Here is a 14916-nt window from a genome sequence, read left to right on the forward strand (position 1 = left end):
CCCGCACGTGGTATTTTGTGGAAGAGCCACACTCAAGGGGCCAAAGAGCCGCAGGTGGCTCACGAGCCGCAGTTTGCCGACCACTGGCCTAAGGCACCGCTGTTACTTTTTATACCAGCTCCTCGAGGCGGGTGGGGGTGATCTTTTCGGTTTCAAGAGTGGGGAGAATGAAGCTTCGGGGAAGGAAAGGAACTTGCCCAGAGCCACACCGTTCACAAGCAGCAGGGAGCCAGCTGGGCCCTTTAGACCCAACGCTCGAGCCCCGGAACAGTTTTAAAACCATAGCATTGGTCTCTTTGGAACACGGTGGGCAGAGACACACAGAACGTGTCTAGAACCGCTCTTCCCACATAACCTCTGTTGATGTTAAAAAACAAAACGCGGTAGCCCTAGCTGGTTTGGCTCAGTGGATAGAGTGCCGGCCTGCGGACGAAGGGGTCTCGGGTTTGATTCCCGGTCAAGGGCACGTACCTCGGTTGCAGGCTTGATCCCAGGCCCCAGTCAGGGTGCATGTAGGAGTAGGAGGCAACCAATCGATGTGTCTCTCTCACATCTCTCCCTCTAAAAATCAATGGGAAAATATCCTCAGGTGAGGATTCACACACACACACACACACACACACACACACACACACACAGAACCACTGTAGATGTTTATAAGGTTAAAAACCCAAGTGTCCACAGGTTCAAAATGAAATGGAGCCCTAACCGGTTTGGCTCAGTGGACAGAGCGTCGGCCTGCGGACTGAAGGGTCCCGGGTTCAATTCCAGTCAAGGGCATGTACCCTGGTTGAGGGCACATCCCCAGTAGGGGGTGTGCGAGAGGCAGCTGATTGATGTTTCTCTCTCATCGATGTTTCTAACTCTCTATCCCTCTCCCTTCCTCTCTGTAAAAAATCAATAAAAAATATATTTTTTTAAAAAAGCAAACAAAATGAAATGGAAATGCCTCCCTTTCCTCCTTCCCACATTCTGTTCCTTTTTATTCTCAAAAAAATTTAAATGATGCATGTTTCTCCTCTCACCCGACCTCCCAGGGAGAACCACTCTCTATATTTCCCAGATGTTTTCTTCGAGGTGTGTTTTATTTCCATGGTCCTCAAAGGGGATGCCACTTTATGCGAGGTTCTTACCTCAGACGGCTTTCTGGGTGAGCTGCGGTGATTGATTTCCTGGGCGGGGGGGGGGGGGGGGCTGAGCGGGGGGACTTCTTGCCCCTCCCCTTCTCCCACCTGCCCACTGGGGAGCTCTACCCAGCCTTTTTGCCTTTGACGGGGAGATGGGGTCCCGTGGTCCCAATATCTGGCCATGGTGGGTGGACCAGGACCTTCCCCTGCTTGCTTGGACCCGTGTGCGCCCTCCTTGGGAGCCGTTGGCTGGTGCCATCTGGAGGTGGGGCATTTGGCATCCTGGGGGGAGTTGCCTCGATTGTCATGTGCCTGAGTCGAGCGAGCTGCTGCATTGGTGACTCATGCCCCATAGGCCGAAAGGACGTTACCTGCGGTTTTCTAAGGGCCCAGTGGAGAGGGCCGGCTGCCGAGGAGGGCCGGGGGGACACACCACCCCGTGTTGTCGCAGGATCTGGGCACCTTTTCTCCCAGACTCCAGGCCTGTTCGTCCCTGTCGACCGGCGCAGTGAGGGGTGGACCTGCGGGCCCGGGTCCTCACCAGCTCCAAGGGTGCCCTGCTCTCAGGGTCACGGGTGCCCCTCCCCCCCGCAGCCCCCTTCACGTGAGGATTCTGGTTGTGTCTTGGCAGCAGGCCCAGCAGGACAAGGGGTGCAAGAACAAGAGTCAGGGGACGAAAGAAGAGAAGCTGCTGAAGAGGCAGGCGCCGGCCCCCGGGCGGGACCGGGAGGCCCAGGATGCCGGCGGCACCATGAATGTAGAGAAAGCAGGTAACGGATGTCTGCCCGCTGACCTGGAGCAGCCCTGGCGAAAGCTGGCTGGAGGGGAGGCTGTCATGGCGTCAGAACTGTCCCCACACACTGTCCTCCTCGCCAGAGGTGGCCTGTCCAAATTCTGGTCACCTTGACATGGAACTCAAGCCCCAGCCTGCCCAGCCCTCCTCTGAGCCCCCGCTCCCAGCGCCCAGGTGATAAGAGGCTTTGGCGGGCGTGGGCTGGGGTTGAGTTTCCCCGCTTTTTTCTCTTCCCCGGTGCCTGTCTAAAGCAGGGCGGCCGTATCAGCTCAAAGATGCCACCCACGGCCTGCAGAGAGACCTGACTGCCTTCCCCTGTATCTCTGGGGACCCAGAGACCCTGGGACAGGGCCCCACTCCGCTGCTTGCCGCTGGGAAACAGGAGCTGGTGGCTCCTCTCTCCTCTGGCAGAGCTGACTCCTGGGAGATTCTAGGGGCCCCTTCGTGCGGTTCCCCCCGAGGGAGGCCTGGCCCGGTAGTCACTGGGCAGGATCATCCTCAAGGCGCCCATGGTGGAGGCCACGAGCGCGTGGAAAGAAGGGGCCGGTCTTTCTCTTGCTTTCCTCGCCCGTCACCAGGGGTGATTTGCGTCTGAACTTGCCTCGAGGTGGAAGCACCTAATCCGTCCTCTTGAGTCCGTGCCAGAGCCGCGCTCGCCCGTCCGTCTGGGCGGCAGGTGTGGGGTCTGGCCGAGGTCTGGGCAGACCGGCCTTGGGGAGGGGGGCACCGTCCAGCCAATCAGGTGGGCTCTCGTAGTGGGCTGAGAAGGGAGGGGCCAGTTCTAGCCACAAGGGAGGCCTGACTGACTTTGTCAATGGGGCCAGGGTGGGGCCTGCGTGTCCCTGAGCCCGAATGCCTGAGGGGCAGTGCCCAGGCACGGTAGGTCCTGAACACGGACATACCAAGCGGTGTGCACCTCCTCTGTGTAAGCAGGCGTCCTCAAACTATGGCCCGTGGGCCACATGCGGCCCGCCGAGGACATGTATCTGGCCCGCCGGGTGCCGCTGCCTGTCCTGCTTAGCAGCCGACTTGTCCCGGGCCCGCAGTGCACATAGGAATTTGTTCATAGCTTTTTTTTTTAAACTATAGTCCGGCCCTCCCACGGTCTGAGGGACAGTGAACTGGCCCCCGTTTAAAAAGTTTGAGGACCCCTGGTAAGGGCTGTTCAGTAGCTTGTCCCCAAGTGTCCTCTGATCGCCCACCATCTCTTAGCTTCTTCAAGGGCCTTTCTCCCCCAGCAAGCACTCCCCAAACCCCTCCTAGCTCCCCGGGCACACGGCACAGGGTGCACCCCAGCAGGCGTGGGCTCTGGGGGTGTCCCAGAACCTTCTTGGGAAACAAACAGCGTCCTGGACAAGAAGGCTCTTCCATGTGCTGTGGGCACCACCCACTCACAGCCGGACATCCCTCCTGGTGTCCAGACTCCTGTCCCAAGGGTGTGAGTGGGTGGTGCCCACTGTCTTGGGGTAAGGCCCGTTGTCCCCATTTTATTTTTATTTTAAAATATTTTTATTGATTTCAGAAAAGAAGGGAGAGGGAGAGAGAGAGAAACATCAATGATGAGAGAGAATCATCGATGGGCTGCTTCCTGCACGCCCCATGCTGGGGCTCGAGCCTGCAACCCGAGCATGTGTCCTGACCGGGAATCGAACCATGACCTCCTGGTTCATAGGTCGACGCTCAACCATTGAGCCACGACAACTGGGCTGTTGTCCCCATTTCACAAAGGAAGACCCTGAGGGGCCTCTCCCACCGGAGCCCAGGCGCCCCTCCTGCCCCCTAGCAGCCTGCAAAGGGCCGAGGGCCATGCCAGGCCCATGCTGCCCGTGGCAGCCGTGTGCAGGCCTGGAAGCGTCCCTCTGACCTCACTGTCTCCGGAACAGAGAGCAGAAGCTGGGCCGACAGTCTGTGACATGCAGGCGGTGTCACGTGCAGGCCATATGGCCGGGCCACTAGCCAGCCAGGCACGCTCCTGCTCCAGCTCTTGAGTCCAAGTCGTCCCAAGGGGTTGTGAGGGAGGGAAAAGCCAGCCCCCGTGTGCTTTGCCTCATGAGAGTGGGAGCGGGGACGTCTCACTCTCTACCCACCCCCGCGGCCCTCCCCACCCCCAGGAGGCGGGGAGTGTACTGAGCCGATCTGCCCAGCCGGGACCTGCTCCCTCCACACTCCCCACTCCAGCCTGGGCTTGTCTGCAGTCAGGGAGCACCCTTGCCACCTCGGTGGGTCAGAGCTGCCAGCGGGCCGGGCCGTGTGACTTCAGGAGCAGGTGGCTGCATTCACGCACTCGGGGACCCCCAGTCCCACCCACAGGGCTGCGGCTCCGGGGACCCCCTGTGGGGGAGCCCAGAAGCCCTGGGCTCCGAGGTCAAGCCGGGGCTCGTGGCCAGTGGGTGCTGCTCCTCCACTTTCCTCTCGGCCACTTCGTTCTCGGACGCTTCCTTCTGGCTCTGGGGGCTTAGGCCAGGGCCCGGATTTCCCCCCACCCCCTCCTCCCGAGCTCCGTGCCAGCTCCCGGCCTGCAGAGCCCATGGCCATCCGCGGTGCCCTCGAAGCAAGCTCTGGCAAGCCTCCTGGTCACAGGCTCCTTTCTGTGTCTTTGTCCCGACACCCATCTGTCTGTCTCTCTTCTGCTCTTGGTGGCAGGACCGTGGGTGGCTGTGGCTGGAGGAGGACTCAGGAGTTAGCCCACCCCGTACTAACAAGTCCTCCCCCCAGTGCGGTCCCTGCCGTCGATCCCGCCCAGGGCAGGTGTCCGCCCCAGAGCGGCCTGTCTGTGTTCCTGTCCACGTGCCGTGTCTGTCTGTCTCTGCGTCCTGGTCTGTCTGTTCCTGGCACACGCACACCTTTCCCTGTCCTCCCTCTCTGTGTGCTGGTGACCACACCCTGCGGACGGAGCCCCCACCCGCTTTCTTACTCTGGAGAGGGTTTGGGGTGTAAGGAAAGCCTGCTCCCCTAGGAGTAGTGTTTTACGGGGAGGTAACCTGACTCCTTCCCAGCTGCTGCCAGAGAACTGGCAGACCTTTCTCAGCCGCGATGACCTGCAGGCGGGCCATGGAGAAGGTGTCACCCATCAGACCTAGAACCCATGCTTTGAAGGGAGGATTCGGTGGAAGTTGCTTTCCTGAGTCCCCATCCAGGCAGTTCCGCCCCCCGGAAGCTGCCCGCTGCAGTGGCTCCCTCTGAGGCAGACCCCGGAGCCCCCCGGCTGCCCCACGCTGCTGCCCAGGCCTCTCCCGGCCCCATCCCCTCCGCTAGCATTCCCTCCTGTCCCCGACGGTGCGATGGTGCGGTCGGCCCTGCCAGGACGGCCCCTCTCCTCCGCCAGGGTGGACCTCTGCTGCCCTGCTGATCGGCCACTACTTTGCTCATAGGTGGGCGGCTCTTTGGCAGCGGGAGGTGCTCGAGCCTGTCGGGGCCGCCAGGTACGGCCCCCGTGGTGCATAGGATGGTGGAGGCCATGGCTCGGCTGCAGGAGGACAAAGCCCAGCTGCAGGAGGAGCTGGCAGCCCTGCGGGAGAGGCTGGCCCTCCGAGACGGTGACCAGCAAGCCGCCTCCACCCAGCTGCAGAACCAGGTACCTAGGGAGGAGGGGACGGGCAGAAGCCACTGCCCACCATGGAGCAGGTCGGAGGACATCACCCCGGTCACCTGGAACCCTCCAGGCCACCGGCATGATGGACAGCTAGGGGCTCCTCTCCTGGCTCGGGAGGTGCACGAGCGGGCGAAATGGTGAGAGTCAGAGGCCTGGTCATCCTCGTGCCCATTCCTCATGGTCCCCAGGCCCCGGACCTGCCTCCCCAGAGTGACGGGCAGCACGTGCAGACGTGAGAGCAGCAGGAAGGTGCAGGGATGCTTCCCGCCCCGAGTCCACCCCAAAGTCATTGCAGAGGTCACCCCCTGGAACACCAGCAGGAAGGGAGGCTGGTGTGAGTGCACATGGAGGAGGGCGCTCTCAAACCGCTGGCGGCCAGGGAGAGCCACAGGTTTAGGCTGTGAGCGTCGTTTTCTTCGTTCGAAGGCCAGGGGGACACTCGGGGACTCTCAGCTCGCGAGCGGCACGCCCGGTGGGGGCGATCACCAGCCCTCCTCTGCGTGCCTGGCTGCTTTATTCTCTTCTTCCCCATACATGGACGCCCCGGCCCCTCTCCTTGGGCTCCGCTCCCCACTCCCACTGTCCTGTCTGTGTCTTGTGCCTGTGTCTGACCCTCCCCACTCCCCACGGTCCCCACTATCTGCCCCTCCCCTGCACTGGGTCTGGGCCTGGTCTGTGGAAAGCCCTGCCTTTGGGTGAAGCAAGTTCTTTCTCTGTGGTCCCCCAGCACGTGGCCCTTCTCTTGACTGAGCATCATGAATGCTGTGACTTGCCCTCAGTGCCGGGGGCAGTGGGTTCTTTTCATGCCCTCTTTAAAGGTAGCATTTTCCCCAGCCTTCAGGTGTGTCCTGCTCTCAAGAACTACCTGTCCAGACCACTCTCAGACCCTTGCTGGGTTGGTTGGTCCTCCTTGGGGCGTCCTAGTGCCCGGGTCTCCCTCTTAAATGCTGACCCCATTGTTTGCTGCCTCTGGGCCCGTTTGCCCCGCGAATAGGGGTTCCCCAAGGCAGGCTGTGCCGTGGCGGCTTTGCACACTGCTGGCTCCTGCGGTGCCCACCTGCCTTCCTCCCAGATGTTTGCTGGGTGTCCGGTATGTACGGGCACCGAGCTGAGTTCTGGGGATGCCCAGGGAGACAGACACGCCCTGGCCCGTGGGGGCTGCAGGCTCAGGGAGGACGGACTTTGGTTACACACACCCATGTCAAGTGGGAAGAGTAACAAGGGCTCCTAGGGTGGGCACACGTGGGGCTTAAGGGCTTGGTCTGGGGGGTCAGGACCTGCTGGTGAGGTCAGGGATGGCTTCCTTGAGAAAGTGACACTGCGCTGAGGTCGGGCCCAGAGCAGAGGAAATGTGTTCTGAGCTGAGGGAGCAGGTCCGTCAGAGCAAAGGGACTGTGGTATCCACTGGGGGATGGTTCCAGACCGCGCGCGCCCCCCCCCCCCCCCATCCCTCAGGGATGCCCAAATCCTCAGATGCTCAAGTCCCTTATATAAAATGGCTTAGTATTTGCACATAACCTACATACCTCCTCTCATATACTGGAAATCATCTCTAGATTAATTATAATGCCTAATACAAATGCTGTGTAAATAGTTGTTATACTATATTGCTTAGGGATCAACTTTCTGGAGTTTTTTCCCCAATTAAAAAAATTTTTTAAATGTATATATTTTTTATATCAAAGAGAGGAAGGGAGAGGGAGAGAGGGATAGAAACCTCAACGATGAGAGAGAATCATGGATCGGCTGCCCCCTGCACACCCGTTCCTGGGGATCGAGCCCGCAACCCAGGCATGTGCCCTGACCCAAATCGAACAGTGGACCTCCTGGTTCATAGGTCGACGCGTAACACCAGCCAGGCTTTTTCCCAATATTTTTAACCTGAGGTTGGTTGATGTGAGGATGTGGAACCGGAGGGTCCGGGGGGCTGACAGTATGAAGGCGGAACCGAGGCCTGAGTAGCTGACACGTGGCACAGGCACTGCCCTAGGGCTGTGGGGCTGGTGCAGGACCCCACAGCACACACATCTGGCCCCCAGCCCCCGGGAGCTCTCAGCAGCCTTTCCCTCATCTTCCCCAGTGTAGACGGCCCAGGCTCTTCACTTCTCAAACACGTGTTTTGTTTTTAAAGAGCTTCACTGAGATAGAATCACTTACCATAAAACCCACCCCCTTTTAGGGGTACAGCTAATGGTCTGAAGTATGTGCAGGTGGTGAGGCAACCACCACCTCTCTAATTGCAGAACATTTGCATCACCCCTATTAAGTCACTCCCCCTCCCCCCGACTCCTGGCAACCGCCGATCTGCTTTCTGTTTTATGGATTTGCCTGTTTTGGGAACATTTCATGTAAATGAAATCATAGTAATAGTGGTCTTTTGTAACTTTCAACAAGTTTTTTTTTTTTTTTTTTTTTAACGTTTTTTTCCCTTGATTAGCAAAATCTACTTACTTCTTAGAGGGGAAGTTGAAGGGAAAGCATCACAGCCTTTTCGGTGTCTCCCAGCCCCAGCCCTGCAGACACTCTGGGCCCCACCCCTGGCTCCCACCACCCTCCCAGCCCCCACTCCTCTGGGCCCTTTGGAGAAATGGGAATTCTGATGGGTGCCTGGTCTTTGCTCACTTTGGTTTATCCTCAGGCATTCTTTCTGTTTTAAAAAATGTATTTTTATTGATTTCACAGAGGAAGGGAGAGGGAGAGAGAGATAAAAATAGCAATGATGAAAGAGAACCATTGATCGGCTGCCTCCTGCATGCCCCACACTGGGGATCGAGCCTGCAACCCAGGCTTATGCCCCGACCGGGAATCAGACAGTGACCTCCTGGTTCATAGGTTGACATTCAACCACTGAGCCACACCAGCTGGGCTATCCTCAGACATCCTGTCAGCTCTTTTCTGCTAATTTCTCAGTGACTGCACCTCAAGCTCCAGTCCCTGAGCCTCTCTCTAGAGCAGGGGTGGGCAAACTTTTTGACTCGAGGGCCACAATGGCTTCTTAAACTGGACTGGAGGGCCGGAACAAAAGCATGGATGGAGTGTTTGTGTGAACTAATATAAATTCAAAGTAAAGGAGCGGAGGGGAGAGCAAGAGAACCGGATAGAACAGCCGGATCTGGCCCGCGGGCCGTAGTTTGCCCACGGCTGCTCTAGAGGGTCCCATACCCTGTGGAGCCGTGGCCAACCATGTGGGCCCGGAGCTGGGTTCGAATCCTGGTGTTGGCCCTCCTCATGAGCTGTGTGACTTGGGCTAGTTAACCGTCACGCTGCACAATGTCAGTTTCCCCATCTGTACAGCGGACATGATACCAGGACCCAATGAGAGGGTCCAGGTCTATGGGTGCTACCACTCCCTTCACAGGGAAGAGTTTGGATTTGGATCCGGGGGCAGGATTCTGGTCCTGGCTTTGCCACTCGCTGGCTGTGCAGCCACAGGAAGTGACTTCCGGTGGGAGCCGGCATTTCCCAGTGTCGAAACAGGCTGAGAAGTGTGGCTTCGAGGCTGTTGGGCAGGTCAGGAGTGAGCCTGGACAGGAAAATGGATGGTAAACTGGAAAGCGCTGTGCCTTGTGAGGGTCCCTCCTGCGCGCTCCGGTCTCCTGTCAGCCTCACTGTGGTTTGACACACATTGACCTTCCTGGTCTTCTCCATGTTGACCCTCTAAGGAAAGCCCGTCGTGGGGTCCCTCCACCTCGTCGCCTTGGTGCCTGGCTCCCAGCCTCGCCGTCTGAGCGTGGCTCTTCCTGAAAGGCAGGCAGTGTTAAGGGTGGTTGAGTGAGGACGCTGCCCTGGCCAGCGTGGTTCAGTGGTTAGAGCATCGGACCTCACACCTAAGGGTCTCGGGTTCGATTCCCGGTCAAGGGCATGTACCCAGGTTGCAGGCTTGTTCCCCAGCCCCAGTTGGAGCACGTGCGGGAGGCAACCAGTCAATGTATCTCTCTCACATTGATGTTTCTCTCTCCCTCCCTCCCTATCTCCTTTCCACTCTCTCTCTTAAAAAAAAAAATCAATGAAAAAAATGTCCTCAGGTGAGGATTAACAAAACAAAAAAATCGAGTGAGGGCTGTGGGGGTCAACCTGGTTCGGGGGCTGAGTTACAATCCTAGGTTTGCCACTTAGTGGGCAGGTGACCTTGAGCAAGTTGCTTATCCAAGGCTTAATCTCTTGGAACCTCAGTTTTTCTTCCTGTGAAATGGGCATAATAATAGTACCTGCCTCAGGAGTGGGGGGTTCAAAGTGTTGCCGTTATGAAGAAACCCCTCCCCGCTGGTGAAGCCGACTCAGTAAACGGGGCTCGTGAGGGCTGCAGGAGACCTTTCAGGCCTCCCCCTGGTGAGTGTCGGATGGAGACTTTTGTGGGAGCATTCAGGCCAAAGGTCCCCTTCTCAGTCCTTGAGCACCTGGCTGACCCAGGCCACAGAGGCCACAGGTCTTGGTCTGGCCACCAAGGGGGGCTGTGGCTACAGAGGATGACCCTCCCTGGACATCGGCAGTGACAGCCCCAGGTGATGTCCTGGTGGCTTCAAGCTCCCCCTCCTCTTGGGGCCGTCCCTGGAGCCGGGGTCCCAGCTCCCGCTCCTCTTGGGGCCGTCCCTGGAGCCGGGGTCCCAGCTCCCCCTCCTCTTGGGGCCGTCCCTGGAGCCGGGGTCCCAGCATACAGAGGAGGACACCCAGGGGCGTGGCGAAGCTGAGACTGTCCAAGGTTGTCTGGAGGGTAGGGCGGTGTCTGTATTGGAACCTGGCCCCTCTGGCCTGGGGGTCCACGCTTCCCACTGCCCCTCCGTGGCAGAAGGACTCGGATGCAGAAACGTGGCAGCGGAGGCAGGGCCGGATGGACAGGTCAGGCCTGGTCACAGGTCACGGAGCCAGGGGTCAGGTCTCCTGGGAGAGGGAGCATGTTGGGGACAGTGTGGGGTTCTCTCTGGGGCTGCCCCTCTGGCCTCTGGGCTGTTTTCCTGAGGCCCAATGGCTCCCCAGGCCCTCTCGCCTCCCCAGCTTAGTAACGCCTCTCCTGGTCCCTGGAGAGCCTTCCTTCCCTTAGGAGCCAGCTGAGGCCGGGCCAGCGTGGCAGGAGGTGAGCAGCAGGTTGTCGGGCGTTGATGGGGGGCAGCTGAGAAAACAGATCTGCGCAGGGCGGCCCCGCCCGCCCACCAGGAGATGTAACTGTCAGGCCCGGCTCCCTGCAACCCCAAGGCTCCTCTGCACCAGGCCCGTGACTCAGTTTCTCTGGCTGACACCTGTGTGGTCCATGCCCAGCCTGGTCCCTTCCTCCACCCTGGGGCTGACACCGAGCTGGCCTGGAGCCCCACAGCCCCTGTCGGGAGCCTGCCTCGTCCTGCGGCTCTGCACTTGGAGCGTGCTGGCTGCCCGCGCGGGTGCTTGAGGTGGTTATGGGGACCTGCTGTGTGCTGGGCACCTGCTGGGCCTGGGGCTGGTGATGAGCAATAGAGAAGGCCCCTCCCTCTTCGTACCTACGGAGAGCCATGGTGGGTGCACAAAGAGGGTGCCTCGGGGGCTCCCTCCCAGGCAGTCCCTTCTCTCTGGTGAGGTTCACCCTCAGCCCCCCACTCTGCCCTCACTGCTCTGAGCCTGCAGGCGTCTCCCATCTGAGGTCCTCTGGGTGCCTCTGTCTCTTTTTGCTCATTGTTTTCCTGACTTGGGGACTCCTGGCACCTCCCCCCACCCCTCCCCCCACCCCTCCCCCATCCCAGCCTTCCCAAAGCAGACCCCTCTGGGCAGCTTCCCATCTCCCAGCCCCCACAGGAGCTTGCCTGCCGGGGTGCCGTCACCCACCCCATGGATGGTTTGCGCCTGAGCAGCCACCCCCAGTGTGGAGCTGTGTCCCCTGCTGCCCTAAGTAAACCGGGAGGTGACTGAGTGTCTGACACTCTGACCAAAGGAGTCATTTACAGCCCCTCCCTCAACCCCTCACCCAGCTCTCGGCCCCCTTTGTAGGCATCTCCGTTTGGGGCGCCCCTCAGAGTTCTAGGCAGAGCCCAGAGCACCCAGGGTTCCGATTGTGATGCAAGAAGGAGACTGGAGCCTGGCTGCGGGCAGGTGGCAGGTGGGCATCCTGACCCCCCGGTAAATGCTGGAAAACCCCACTTCCGTTGCATCGAGTCTGAGTGCCAGGCAGCGCGCTGGGGACAAGCGAGGTCAGAGCACACCCAGCCCGCTCCGAGGACACAGCCTGTCTGGGCCGCCCGCTCACAAATGGACCGTGCTGGGGTGATTTCTGGGGGAGGACCCTGGGGAGGGGGGGACCCCAACCTTTCAAAAGGAAATAGACCCGCCTGTTTTAGGGTGAAGGGAGTGCAAGAAGAATACACATTCTTTGAGACTTAAAAATAACTGAAAAGCGTAAAGAATTGGTCAAATAATTCTATAGCCCAGGGACCTCCACTTCGTGGCATGCTCGCACGGTTCGGTTTTGGGTTTTTCTTTGTGTTGAGACACGTTTCCCTGTGTCACTTCAGGCTCCCGGTAAACACAGCTAATGGCTGCACGCCAGTCTGTGCCCCTACAGGCTGCCCCTTCCCCAAGGTTGGTGCTCGAGTGATTCCCGGTTTTGTGACTCAGGAATGGAACGCTGCCTTGTGCAAACTGTTCCTCATTCCCCTGCGGGGCCAAGGCACTGAGCACCCCTCCCATCAGGCTCTTAGCAGAGGGGTATCGGGAGCGTGCAGAGAGTGGCATGAGCTTTGCGACCTGCGTGGCCCATGGCCCAGCACATTGCTCGGGGGGGGGGGGGGGGGCGCTGTAGGAATGGACCCTCCAGCTCTCCTGGCTGTGCCCTTAGGGGACACCCCCCCCCCCCCCCGCTTGTCCACCCGGAGGACTTGTGAAGCCAGGTTGGGCCTCCCAGCCCCTCTCTGGGTCTGTGTTTTGGGATCCCTGTCCCCAACCATGAGTGACAGCGCTGTGTCGGGCCATTGCCTCAGAGGCGGGGTGGAGCCCCTGGCCGGCTTCCTCCCAACCGCCTTGGAGAGGCAGCGGCCCGACAGACGCGTGGTTCAGCCGCCGTCTCCAGGCCCGGAAGACTGAGCCCTGGTCCTGGTGCCCGCAGACTGTGGATGGCCCCTCCGCCATTAAAGTCGGGAGATTTCACACACACACCCCGGAAACCCCTCGGTCTGGCCTCTTTGGAAAGGTCGGAAGGTTGGCGATACCGAGCCTGTGTCCTCCTGGCCCCGTCCACAGGGTGCACGGTGGCTGCCTCCTGCAGGTGATCCTGGGGGTCCAGTCCACACTGCCCCTCACCTGCCTCACCTGGTGGCCCCTGGAGGCAGGGGGCTTTGTCACCTGCTGTTTAGCCATGGAACAGTGTTGCGTGGCCCGCTGTGAAAGCCACACCCCGCACCCTCCTCAGAGGGAGTCCAGGGCATGGGGTGCACATTCCAGAGTGCTCTGCAGGGAAAACTGCAAGCGTGCTCACGTCAGAGTCAAAGCCCTTGTGTGCATTTTGGTTCTTTTCCAAGGAGAGGGTCTGCGGCCAGCTGGAGGTCCCCTTCTGGGATCTGCCCGCTCGGGGCTGGTTTCCCCGCCGAGGGTTCCCGCCGAGCCAGGTCACCCTCGCCTCCGGATGGGGTGCACACCCCCTTCTCACCCAGCCGTAACTCCTGCAAGGCAGGCTGGGAGCTGGGGTGGACACAGGTCCCAGATGTGCCCTGCTCACTGGCAGACCCGTCTCCGCAGGCTGCCTCACGAGGAACCACTCAACGTGGAAAATTCTAGGGGCTGGGCGAGGACGGATCCTGGCTTTCTAGTGCCTACCGTTTACACAGTCCGGGGGGCCTTTTAAGAGAAAAGAATATAAAGTTACAGATACAGAAGCAGGTGCAGGCCTTGGCGGGGGCCTGTGTAAGGCACGCATCCTGAGGGGCAGCGTCCTGCGCCTCCCGGTGAGCTGCCCCGGCCTGAGCCCGGAGGGTGCGGGGGTCGCGACCTCTGCTGCATCTGCCCGCAGACTTGCCTGGGAGCTCAGGCCGCTGGGTCCTGGGTGGGAGAGGGTGCTGAAGGCTGGCAGGCCCAGGCCAGGTGTCTCTCACCTGGAGTCCCAGGTGTGGTCTGATGCTCGGACACAGGGAGGGCTGGGCTGAGGCCTGGGTGTGGGCTGGAGAGGAGCAGGGCTCATTGTGACCCTGGCTTTGTGCTGGCAGGTGGAGAGCCTGAAGGAGAAGCTCATCAGCCAGGCCCAGGAAGTGAGCCGCCTCCGATCAGAGCTGGTGAGGCCACCAACGCATCCCTCGGGGTGGGGGGTGGGGGGCAGCGGGCGGGGGCCCAATGTGCATTCTGGCCTCCAGACGAGGGGTGAGGGGTGAGGGGTGTGAGCCCGAGCAGAGCAAGGGGGGCAGCGTCCTGTCTGGGAAATGCTCCTGGATATTTACCACCTTCACAGGCCCTCCGAGGTCACATGACGCCCCGGGCGGGAGGTGAATTCTCCCCTGCGATGTAAAACGGGAGTGTGAACTCTGTATAAATATGACTTGTGACTTTCACACTCAGGAAAATAGGGTGATGGGGGTGATGGGGGTGGGGTGCTGCCAGAGCAGTTCCTGTCTCACCACCCTCTCCATCTTTCTCTCCTGTCTTCACCTTTATCTCGTGAGTCCCTTCTCTCCCTCGCTTGCCTTCCTTTCTCTTTTCTCCTTCTGTCTTTCTCCCCCCCACTCCCCTGCCCTTGCACACACTCTGTCCCCCCCCACCCCCCGCTTGCTCCCCCTTGATGGGCCCTGGCCACATGCCCCCTGGGCTGACTCTGCAGGGAGGCACGGACCTGGAGAAGCACCGGGACCTGCTGATGGTGGAGAATGAGCGACTGAGGCAGGAGATGCGGCGCTGCGAGGCCGAGCTGCAGGAGCTGCGTGCAAAGCCGGCGGCCCCCTGCACGGGCTGCGAGCACAGCCAGGTGAGCACAGGGCCACGAGGGCCCATTCCTAACAGGGTACTGGCTCCTCACAGGGACCCTGCCGGCTTGTCCGCCTGTCTGTCTGCCTCACACGGGTCCTGGCCTGTTCCCCGTCTGCAGGAGAGCGCCCAGCTCCGGGACAGGCTGGCCCAGCTGCAGCTGGAGGTGGCGGAGAACAAAAGCATGCTCTCCGAGCTGAACCTGGAGGTGCAACAGAAGACCGACCGGCTGGCCGAGGTGGAGCTGCGGCTCAAGGACTGCCTGGCCGAGAAGGCCCAGGAGGAGGAGCGGCTCAGCCGGCGCCTGCGCGACAGCCACGAGACCATCGCCAACCTGCGGGCCCAGTCACCGCCCATCAAGGTGGGAGCCTGGGCTGTGCCTCAGCACTTGGCCCCTGGTGCCCGGGGTAGGGCTGGCATGCAGGAGCAGGTGTGAGTGGTGAAGGCGGCGCTCCAGGTCTGGCCTGTCCCCCCTCTTGCTCTCCAGGGCCAGGCACATG

At 60.3% G+C, this 14916-nt stretch overlaps 1 protein-coding gene across 6 annotated transcripts in view; it reads left to right on the forward strand.

Moving 5' to 3' along the window:
• Nucleotides 1-14916, forward strand: part of KIFC3 (kinesin family member C3) — a 35937-nt gene that overhangs the window by 11347 nt on the left and 9674 nt on the right. For 2 of the 6 annotated variants that reach the window (XM_080645165.1, XM_080645168.1), the window contains 5 exons: nt 1759-1897; nt 5292-5494; nt 13669-13734; nt 14274-14417; nt 14538-14777. In XM_080645165.1, coding sequence (XP_080501291.1) covers nt 1759-1897; nt 5292-5494; nt 13669-13734; nt 14274-14417; nt 14538-14777 — 792 coding nt within the window. Of the gene's footprint in view, nt 1-1758; nt 1898-5291; nt 5495-13668; nt 13735-14273; nt 14418-14537; nt 14778-14916 lie in introns of those variants that run through there. The other 4 variants (XM_080645166.1, XM_080645169.1, XM_080645167.1 and 1 more) reach the window with 3 other exon arrangements.

This window comes from Plecotus auritus (genome assembly GCF_963455305.1).
Source record: "Plecotus auritus genome assembly, chromosome: 10".
Taxonomy (NCBI): Eukaryota; Metazoa; Chordata; class Mammalia; order Chiroptera; family Vespertilionidae; genus Plecotus; species Plecotus auritus.